The sequence below is a fragment of the Toxotes jaculatrix genome, chromosome 9, assembly GCF_017976425.1.
Source record: "Toxotes jaculatrix isolate fToxJac2 chromosome 9, fToxJac2.pri, whole genome shotgun sequence".
Taxonomy (NCBI): Eukaryota; Metazoa; Chordata; class Actinopteri; family Toxotidae; genus Toxotes; species Toxotes jaculatrix.
The window spans coordinates 10,688,042-10,699,250 of NC_054402.1; the positions used below are offsets into that span (position 1 = coordinate 10,688,042).

At 39.7% G+C, this 11,209-nt stretch overlaps 1 protein-coding gene across 1 annotated transcript; it reads left to right on the forward strand.

The window, feature by feature from the left end:
- The first annotated feature begins 1,439 nt into the window (after positions 1-1,439).
- Positions 1,440-8,285, forward strand: c9h19orf47 (chromosome 9 C19orf47 homolog). The gene is made up of 8 exons (XM_041047126.1): positions 1,440-1,459; positions 2,821-2,908; positions 3,407-3,521; positions 3,715-3,796; positions 5,038-5,163; positions 5,291-5,440; positions 6,218-6,291; positions 6,374-8,285. Exons 1-8 carry the CDS (start codon positions 1,441-1,443, stop codon positions 6,902-6,904), a joined length of 1,185 nt encoding a protein of 394 aa, XP_040903060.1. The 5' UTR covers position 1,440; the 3' UTR covers positions 6,905-8,285.
- Positions 8,286-11,209: the final 2,924 nt, after the last annotated feature.

Genomic DNA, 11,209 nt, shown 5'->3' on the forward strand with positions numbered 1-11,209 from the left:
TGTGTGCATTTTTTATTCATATTGTTTTCATTATCTTTTAATCTGCTGATTATTTTCTTGATCCATAATTAAGTCCATAAAATGTCAGAAAATCATAAAAAATGACCGAAACAAATTAATTAAAGCAATTAGTTAATTCTCTGTCAGATGACCAGTTGATTCATAGACTAATTCTTTAAGCTCTCAAAATGTAAATGTTAGACAGATGTTATATGTAGTATTAAAAGCCCTAAATAACAAATGAGGGCAGAGCCCATTTTTATTTAAAGCTGCAAAAACAAAGCAGGGAGCAACCCAGAAAAATATTCCCAAAACTATATGCAAAAGATTATATTTTAACAATGGATCATACTAATTGTATGGAAAGAACTCATTGTCATGAACCCACTTAACTCGACAGATCCCCTCAGCTCTACAGAGCTTTCACCTCATTGTTTAGATTTTACAGCTTACAGTACTGTTTTTTTTTCAGTCACAGTAAGTGACCTGTCCAGCAACAAACAAGCAGGCAGGCGAGCAGACAAAGTTTGGAAATAGCTGGTGAACATGGTGGACCATCTAGAGGCTAATGAACCAGATATTTCCCTCAGGTGTTGGCAGAGACCAAAACATAGTCAATATTACACTCACATTCATCAGGGGACCAAAAACATGACTCCAGATGATTGTGATTGTTGCTCCATATCTGCTGGATGTGTTAACAGGCTACTGTTTGCTAACAAGGTTACCATGTCAACTTTATTAAGTGATAATAGGCTATGTGGTAATTTATTCAGCTAGCTTCCTTTTCCCAGTGGTCAAATTAATATTTATTGCTGGCATAGTTGAATTAACCACCTCAGGGGTCCTGGTGGAAAATAAATGTTGTTGTGCTCTTATTAAACCTCACTATACATGGGAGTTTCATATATAGACCAGAAGAAACCATTCAGTGCTATAGAGATTAAATGATCAATAAATAAGTTTGTTGGTCAACAAAAAATTAACGAGCAGTCTGATTTCAGATCGACGTTTTTGTTTCTTGTTTTTGTTTTTTGTTTTTAAGGCTAAAGTGGGAAATATGTAATTTCTCAAATGTTATTTGCAAATTGTCCTATGTGTTGTGATAGTAAAAAGGATTGTCTTTGGACAAAGCAAGACATTTGAAAATGTCACCTTAGCCTTTGGGGAACTATTTAAATGATGAATTAATTATAAATCAATAAGGTAATAACGGTCATACTAAAGAAAAAAAAAACATGAATAATGAAACCAGTGGTTTGTTGCAGCCCCACAGTTCTTCTTTGCTGGAATGATAAAGTCCCCAAACACTCAGAATGAGGAATAAAAGTGATCGGTCTGTGTCGCTCTCTGGCGTTTATAAGTGAAAACACCCCTGGGTTGTTGCCGGCACTGGCGGAAGTTGCGTCACGGAAGCGGACAATACCGTTTGTGTCCAACATGGCGTCCGTGACAACAGGTAAGAGCATAAAGGCCCGGCTAGCCGACCTTAACACTTGAGAACAGTTAAATTACTTCAGGGTTTCAGTCTTAGCTTTGGAGACCGCATGAATTCGGAACACGATCGTTTTATTTTTAGTAATAAAACAGTCAAAGGAGACCTTGAAACTCGACAGTTTTTAATATTTGAATCGGTTCAAATCGTTGGTTCACGCTCTCGTGCTACCAAAAGCTAACCAGCATTGTGCCTGCATCACATTTGTAATTCAGCTTCACACGTTTCATATTGTTAAGCCTGTAATCTAGCTTTATAAAGAATTACCGAAATTATTATTCAATTGTCAAAAGAACTACTCAGTCAGCTTTCTGCCTAATGACTAATCACTGCTGTTTACATTCCCCTTTTATAGAAAATGTTTGGCCATCATTTGTAGAGCTGCAAGATCCGTCGATCAATCTATGAGTTGATCGACGCCAGAACGCTTCAAATTTGCCATTTTCTGCTTCTCAGAATTGAGGACTTTCTCCCTTTCACTGTTTAACATTTTTACTGAGAATGAAACTGAATATCCTTGTGACAAAACAAGACATGAGATGCCATCACCTTGGACTGGGCAATAAAGTAGCACATCATTATTTTATAATGATAATAATCATTATTTGCTGCCCTAAATATTTGTGGGTCTGTAAAGGAATCAAAGTGCCAAATGAAAATTTAGCCAGCGCGTGAACGTCATCTCTGTGTAACTATGAGTTCTTCAGTAGCAGTCAGAGCATGTTTGACAGAACCATTGTTCTGGCAGCTGTTGTGCTCCCTTCACCCGGTATCTGATACTCCAAGCACAAGACGTTTCATAATTGGTGTTATAAATAACCTCCAGCTGGCCATGGTCAGCATGTGTTAGACCTCAGCATGCTGCTGTCTCCTCAGCTTTACATCTCCCACTGGCTTGTTGTGTTAGGCCTCTCTCCCACTGTAGTGTGCAGTATTACAGAGAACCATCATCAACACCACAACTTTATTTTCTTAACTTGGAAGAGGCCAACTTACTGTAACTATGGTCATAATCCGTACGAAAATTATTAACTGATTGGCTGATCAGAAAATTTGCCAACAATTTTGCTCAGTTTGGTATGTCACGCGTAAAACATAATGGCTGTTGTATGGTGATTTAAGCCTTTCATGTGTGCATTTTCTGCTTTTTACTGTTTTATGTCATTGCGAATTGAGCAGCAAATAAAGGAGTAATGGGTTACAAGGAGTAATGAGTTACAAAATTTTATTATATGAAATGAATCCTAAATATAGTTTTTGTTGTTGGGTGTTCGTCAGCTCTTTGTTGTGTTATTGTTAAAAGCCTTCCTTTTTTTCCTCTGAAGCCACCTCAGAGTGGATTCAATTTTTTAAGGATGCAGGGATCCCAGCCGGCCTTGCTGTCACTTATGCAGTCTCCTTTGTGGACAACAGGTAACCTAAAGCGATATTAAAGAGATAAAAAGATAAAGAGATATTAAAAAGTCTTAAATGTTTTCTCCTGTTTGCTGTAGATAGTAGTGTTAGTTATCAAATGTTTTTGTAAATGGTTGTGGGCAGTTAGGAGACATTGTACACCGATAAACTAAAAGTGGGACTGTAGTGCAGTGGTGGAATGTGCTGTAGGAGGATGTTCAACCCTTTCTCCCCTTTGGTGTAGTTTAAGTTGCCTGTAGCAAGTGCTGTCACCACTGCTAGCTACAGTAGCCAGGAGGCTCGTCATCTCATGATGCCCAAGATGAATATACTTACACATGTTACTAGAAATAAAAATAATTGTCCCTACGTTCCATTGTACTGTACTGTAACAAAGTGGAATTGGACTCTGTGTGGTTTTTAAAAGGTCTTTCAAAGTCTTACATTCAACCCTGCAGCAGCAGCAGCCTTGATACTGATACCACATTTCTTTTCTGATTGTTTGTGCCACTACAGGATCCAGAAGAACATGCTGATGGACCTCAGTAAGGACATCATGATGGACCTCGGTATTACAGTCATTGGTGATATCATCGCCATTCTTAAACATGCCAAGCAGGTGTACAGGCAGGTGAGATCAGAAAATATAGTGTTTATGTACCAACAAGAACAATAAGGAATTCTTCATCGACCAATGTCTTCTGCAGATGAATGCAGAAATAGACAAAGATGGATCAAATTCACTGTCTTCTGGTCAATGACGTTACTGTAGACTGCAAATTTAACATAAACCTTAAAGTGTGTTCCTTTCCTCCCTTCTTCAGGACATGTTCAAAATGGCCACAGAAGCCATTTCCTCAGGACAGACAAGTGTTCAAGCTGAGCTCAGAAGAACTGCCAATACTCGTAAGTAACAATATTTTACTTTTCTGTTTCATTATGTGGGCTGTGATTAAAATGTCATTAACTTTTATTGAACTTTTATTTCTGTTCAGCTGTTGTGAGGGCTAAAAAATCTATCATCCTACACACTCAATTCACCCAAAAACACCTAAAATAATAAAAACATTTCTTGTTAAGCTATAGTATAACTATGATAAAATTGGATTTACCTTTAGTTGCATGTCATGTGGCAAGTTCAATCTTAAGCAATGAAAGACCAGAATTATCAGAGGTAAAATGCACATTTTCTGTTGTTGTGTGTGCATAAATAAATGATAAATAAATCCTCCCAACTTACTGCATAGCTTTACTGGAGTGACCTAGCAGTGTGACCCATAAATCAGCCCAGCCAGAAGCAATGTGAATCACCAGTTGTATCATAATATAGTATGTCTGCAGTAATTAAGCAGGCAAAGGCCGAGCCACTCATGGCATCTGCCATGATTCAGAACTGGGGCAAGTGGATGTTATTGAGCTGCTAAGGTTGTTGTTCACGTGGGGTATTTTGCTGCCAGATAGATTATTAAAGGTCTATCCCACAACTTTTTAAACACCAGTGGCATTTATTAATGTTTTTATTAAGTGTACAGTGTGCATTAAATAGATTTTTTTTCCCATTTAAGCCTGATACTAATCTGTGTAGAGGAACATATGATGAACAGGGGACATTAACCAACAGGCTGTGAAAAGGAGAGATTGTAAAAATTAAAGAACCTGAAATATGTTCTGCCACACCAGCAGCGGTAAACCTTGGGTGTTAATACAAGGGATAGGTTTTGGGACAGTCTGACTCCCCAGTGATAAATTTTTTTCAGTGAAATTCTGCAGACTGATTATTACAGAAAATGTTGGACTCGAAAAAACACTGATTGAGAGATCTTCTCTCCTGATCTTGATCTAAAACTGTACACAGGTCAGATATTCAGGTATTAATAATACTTCACATATTGTATATTATGTAAATAAATCGGCCTAATCAAATGTTACCACGACAAACTGCATCACTTAGTTTGTTCCATTCTTCACAACATGTTCTTTTATGTACACTTTTAATTTTGGCATGTCTGGAAAGGTTTCACGCATTTCAGAAGACAACTGTGAAGCCCAGCTGTCCTCTGATCTGGTCTTGGGTACAGAACATGAAGAGCTTTATGGGAAACAAGCTAAATCACAGCTACTTAAGAACGTTTCTGTCTTTTTCTCAGCTGCCACTCGTATGATTGCCAACGCTCTGAGCCATGACTCCCCTCCAGCAACTCCTGCCCGTCGACCTGACAACCGACTCTCTGTCACAGTGTCCAACATGCAAGCAAACAAGAGTGGCAAAGCAGGTAGACATTATAGCTTTGATCCCATTAACCCTGTTATTTCCTTTCCCTCTGGAGCCACGTGTCCTGTTTTTTTGTTTTTTTTTTCACCCCCATTTAATCCCTGTGGACCCAACACTTTGTTTGTCAGTTGTAAGTCAGCCAGCCGATGAGGGGAACGGTTTGCCAGCAGTCAAGCGCCGGCGAGTGACAGCTGAGATGGAAGGCAAGTACATCATCAACATGCCGAAAGGCACCACGCCTCGTACACGCCGCATCCTGGCCCAGCAGGCCAAGAAAGGTAGGCCTGACCCAGTGGCCTCGCCGACAGCTCGCTCAAATGAGGCTGTTTCTCACAGCAGCTAATCAATACTAAACAGCCTCTTTTGTGCTAAAACTGAATCAGGTGACTGAGGGTTGATGAACAGAGCATGTTTAACCTTCATTAATTTCTGTCACAATTTAATCCCTTCTCTCACTAATACTACTGACTGCACCAACAGTCACTCCCTCTGTCAAACTATGCTTGTTTTTTCCTTTTTCTCACATCACGTAGATTTTAGCTGACCCTAAAATCTCTCACTATGGTCTTTTCTTGCCATTCTTTGCTTTGCTTTTTTTATGATTTTGCCCTTTTTACTGATCTAAGTTTGGCAACTTATTCAATTAGAGCTGCAAATTAAGCTTGTGGAAATAAATCATTCATTTGACTTCTTCAGTAAGTGTAAATCTTGTGAACTAGTACGACACTAAAGCTACTAACTGTTACATCAGATACATTTAGAACCCATTTTAATAAAACCTCAAAGAAACGTGTTAAATGTTAAAGTAAGAGACTGTTGCACACTACAGCACTCTTAGCAGTTTTGTCCTAAAATACTGTTGGCAAGCACAAAAGTAGCGATGATAAGATTTTTCTTCAGTTTCTATCTTCTGGTATGATCAGGACGATGTGAAATTTTGTGAATTACTTGTCCTTTGATTTCTCAGAACAGGAACCAAGCTCACCGCAGTCAAGCTGTCACATGAATTTTTGTGTAAAACATTCTCATTACCTATTCCTCCATTCCTTTTAAAGGTTTGAAACGCACCTCTGTATTTGCAAGACTTGGGGCTGAATCTAAGGCAGACACAACAACAAGCAGTAACAAGGTGAGACCTGTCAGTTTACCTTAATAGCTCACTGTGTATTATGAAGATAAGTTCTGTGCTCTTAATGTTCGTGTTTTGGCAGCCCACCGGTGTGTTCAGTCGTCTGGATCAAGGGAATGTAGTGGAAGGCAGGCAGAGGGCAGGAAACATGGATGTAGATGACCAGGACGACAGCGACGGAGAGGGCTCCGTCCTCCAGTATGCTGGCGTCCTCAAGAAACCCCCGCCCTCCCAGAAGAAAGAACCAGCCACAAAACCTGTCCCGACCACCCTGCGGCGCCTGGGAGGAAAATTCAAAGTACCTCCCTCTGACACTCCCACCTCCTCCTCTTCTTCCCCTAATGGCCTCCCTCCTGCCAAGATCAGTGTGCTTCACAGACTGGGCAAGCTCCCTGCCACACACTCAAACACGGCTGTTTCGCCCACACCCGCTGACACACAGGACAACAGAGTGACCAGCACCAGGCCCAGAGTCCTGGAGAGACAGACCATAGCAAGCTCCAAGGTCAGCAGCAGCAGCACCGCGGCCGGAGGAGGAGGAGAGTCTGTGGGTGCCCAGATGGACGTTAAGGCTGTCAGTGTTTTTAAGAGACTCGGCAATAAGAGAACCTAACAGAATATAAAAATTATTCAGACTCTTTCTATACCTCCTTTATAGAATTTGTATCACCACCTTTTTGCATTTATCCTGGCTTCATTCAGGACTGCAGATCGTTATTAACTAGAGTGTTTTATGTTCAGCTTGAGCGTGTGGAGGATTTTAATGGCTTTAGGTTTACACTTAGATTTTTAAAAAAAAAAGGATTTTTTTTGTTTTGTTTTTGTTTTTTAAATTTTAGTTACGCTGCCCTTGAAAAATCACCTTTGTTTACTGTCCAAGCTTTTAATTTAATGACTCCAAGTTATGTGTATTCTGGTCATCCAGAAAGCTATTTGTCATGTTGCAATAATATCTGCCATTTTTTTTTGGAAATGTGTATTTAATCATATTTGTGAGCTAAAGGCATGAGCATGAATTCAACAAAGCTGCCATTATGGTAGTTTTTAGTTTACCCCCTGTAAGTCCACATATAAGGTGTCCCTCAAGATGAATTATGAATCACTGTGTCAATATTTGCCCGAAAGTTAAATAGAAATCTTAAGTGTTTTTTTTTCCTACAAGTTAAAAATACAGAATGGCAGTCGGACATAAGACTAGCCATGAGGTGATGGTGAAATCTTTCTCTTCATGTTACCTTCACCTTAGAATTACCTCCTCCATTGTGCTTTGAAAGTAGAAAATGTGTAAAAGTGTTGGTGAAAGGCTTCTGAACTTTAGCCCTGGACTTGTGAGCAGAAAAGGAAATCCAAATGGTTACACACAATGACCTCTTCCAACACTTGAATCACGAAAAAGCACACCACCACCTCCTCCTCCTCCTCTTCTTCTACTTATGTGCTTTGTGCAGTAAAAGTTCACACCTCTGAGCTAAAGACACCCAAGTAAACTTTTCTACCATAGTAACAAACTCTTTCTAAAACCACGTACTTGAAGGCCAGATCAGTAGAATATCATTTATTTTGAAATGCAATGTATAGATTTGTTAGAGTTGATTTCACACAGCACAGAACCTGTTCTGCTGCATATTTTTCTATGTGGAACTTCTTGTATCATGTATCCATGTAAAGAAACTCAGAGATGCCATCAGGCCTGGTGTCAGGGGGCCACTGTACTGTAGTTCCAGTAGGTAATTCACCGTACCCAGTATGGGTCATTAACTCCTGTGTACTGTTTTGGTCTTTCAGACTTACACCAGAACTTTGTTACACTGTAAATATTTTGAAATGTTTAAAATCACGCTAAAGACTTTTTATTGTTTTAAAGGAACAAAGTAGAGCGAAACACACCACAAACTGTCACTTTTTTTTAAAGATATTGAGGATTTAAAGAAAAAAAAAATACTGAATTTGGAGAGTGTGGTTGGAGAATAAAAGACGAAAAGGGTCCAAATGCTTTTGCTGTACTGTTTTTCTTTCTGTGAAGGAGACATTGGCACATACTGTACTTTACAACTCTTTTAAGCATCAACATGACAGCAAAGTCAATATTTATATTCCCTTGGGAACATTAAGTTGATCATTTATCAATAAACCTATTAAACACCCACTCCCCTCACAATGAGGCTGCTGTTGTTGCATGCCAATAACATGCTGCTGCATGTTATTGGCTGAATTGTGTGTTATGTTAATGATGTTTGATCAGAAGATGCCTCTTTACACAGCTGCAGCCTGGGTCACTCATTTGACATCCAGATCTTACATTTATCTTGATGACTGTTAAAACATTTTTATCTTTATACCTTCCTCACTACATGGGTAGAAAACGTGGCTGCCCAAGTTACAGAAACGCACGAATTACAGGAAGTTGTAGGCTACATCAAACATCAGGTTTCCTCTAAAGGGAAGATTGTAATTCTATAGCTGCTGGAAATGTTTACACCTTTTGTTAAGGTATACAACACTTAACACTGTAGGTATAAAAATATTTCTGATTACTCCCAAACGTCATATTTGAGGAGTTTGTGCACGGGTGTGACACTAAACACCTGATTTACAAGTGAAAAGACCTTGTGTTGTGACCCCAGGATTGGAAGGGAAGATGAGCCAATTATCATTCACAGCCAATACATCAATCAAGTCAGCTCCAGTAAATACCTAGACCTGCATACCAATGATACACACAAGTGGAAAACCCATCTTGAATAGCTGCATGTTTGATATAAATGGTGTTAAGCACAAATCTATGCCTTTAATGTCCCAAAGAGGTAATCTGGCTTACAGACACCAGTAAATGATATTAAATACAGAAATAAATAAATAAATAATACAGCAATTAGTAAAAACCAATACAGAAAAAAATACTTGAGCACCTTAGCGTTGGCACTATCACTCTGGTAACAGGTCAAATTTTACATTTTATTTAAAAAGCCAATAACCAATAGCCAAAACCACCTCACATATTTGTTAGTGCCACCTCCTGATGGTAAAACCCATGAAACTCCAATCAGACGAGCTTTCTGTACACCTCTGACTTGATGCAAATTGCAAATATTATTTCGATTATGCCACACCACCTTTACAAACAGGCTGAGATTTCCAAACCAACAGATCCCAGCAGCAGATTCTCCAGATTTTCAATTAAGAGACTGTGATGAAATAAGGCAAGAAAATACTGTCAGACCCAACTCGTCTCCTTTACACTGAAGCTTTGGCCTTTTTCCTTCATCTTCGTCCTTGTTTCCTCTATGCGTCGACATCGGCTATTTATTCCTGATCATACCTGTCCGCCGTCCCCATTTTCCCACGCTGTCAACCGACGTCACCACACCTGACCAGTAATCTTTCTGCCCGCGTTCTTCCAGCCAATCAATGACTGGATGCCGTTCTTCAAATATCGGTGCCATTCAGCCCGCCGGGTCTTTCAGACCTACTACTGCGCAGTCGTGATGAGGCATTTAAAACACTCACCTTCGCTCTCTGCTATTCACCTTTTCCGTTACCTGAAAGTTGCGACGTCCCTCGGCAAATTAAACGTAGATCCAGATCCTGCTCTCGAGTTCAGGATCTTGCAACATCAGCCGAAGCACGACAGCAGGAATCGGGAGGACTCGTCACCTTCTCCTGGACGCATTTTTCTCTGGTTTCCGCCACTTCTGCTCTGGTGCTTGTTCGTCCATCCCACAGGCTGCCAACATCTCTCCGAGACTGCGCTCTAAAAACATAACAGGTAGGCCTAAAGCCAGCGGGGACTGAGGTAAGCCAGCCTCTGTGTCAAGACTGTTGACCCTCCTTTGTTGAAACTGATCGCGTTAAGGCGGCAGGTGCATTACATATTTGAAATGCCATCAATGTCTCGTTCACTTTTCCTTCCTCCCCGTTTGTTCAAACCAATCAAACAAATGCAGATTAGCCTTACTGAATGGCCTTATTTTCATGGTTTCATTCCTAATTGCGATTATATACATAGACATGTATTTCTTCATGTTAGCTGCTCAAATTTCTCTCAGGTGTCACGACCCATGGAGTGATCCATGCATATAGCTTGTGATTGCTACTCATTAACAATCCCTTCATATTACATTCATTTCTTTAACCCATGCCCCCCCCCCCCCCCCCCCTCTCTCTCGACTTAATCCCAGATTGAGTTTTATCCCTCTCTGTCCCCTTTGCATCATACATCCTAATAAGCAGTTCCCATAAAGGTGAAATGATTTCTCATTGCTCACTATGGGTAAGAATGATTTTATTTATTATCTCCTCACTTCATGTGGGCCTGTGCTTAATGAAGATGTTTCACATTGATGGAGTCTGTTCGCCAAAGCTCTCAATAAATGTTGTTATTCACTTCTGTTTGATCTCTCCTTATTGAGCTGAAATCCAGCTTCTGGTATGATGTAGGGTCACTCACCTTAAGCCAAACTATCTTAAACTTTAATTTATTCTTATGGCAGTCAAGCTACTTAAGATCAAAACATGATGCCTTCAGTACCACTTGAGAATGTACTTGTTTGGAATGAATGGATTGGATGAAAATGTGTTTAGCATGTTTTTGTAAAGGCCAGTGGTTACCAACATCCCAGAGACCCACAAAGACCAGAAGGCCCCCTTCTTAAAGGAATATTAACCGGATATGAAAGAAAAAGATGTTTCTGATGTACAAATGTATGTTTATTGCTTTGTAATTTTCAGTTTTTGTTAAACATTGGGCTCCTTTTGAATTGAACAATGTGGGAAGTAAAAATTCATTTTCTGTTGCTCACAGTAGCCAAACACTGTCAGCCAGAAGCACTGGAAAACACTGCACGGTCAAGGCTTTTGCATTTGTTTATACACCTGAATTATTCGTTTTTGTAGTAATATGTCTGTGCTGTATATTTAT

What these genes read in the sequence shown, in the direction of transcription:
- c9h19orf47 (XM_041047126.1), top strand. An exon ending in GTCTCCTTTGTGGACAACAG is followed by an intron (nt 2,909 to 3,406) that starts GTAACCTAAAGC and finishes GTGCCACTACAG; the next exon opens with GATCCAGAAGAACATGCTGA. An exon ending in CAACAACAAGCAGTAACAAG is followed by an intron (nt 6,292 to 6,373) that starts GTGAGACCTGTC and finishes GTGTTTTGGCAG; the next exon opens with CCCACCGGTGTGTTCAGTCG.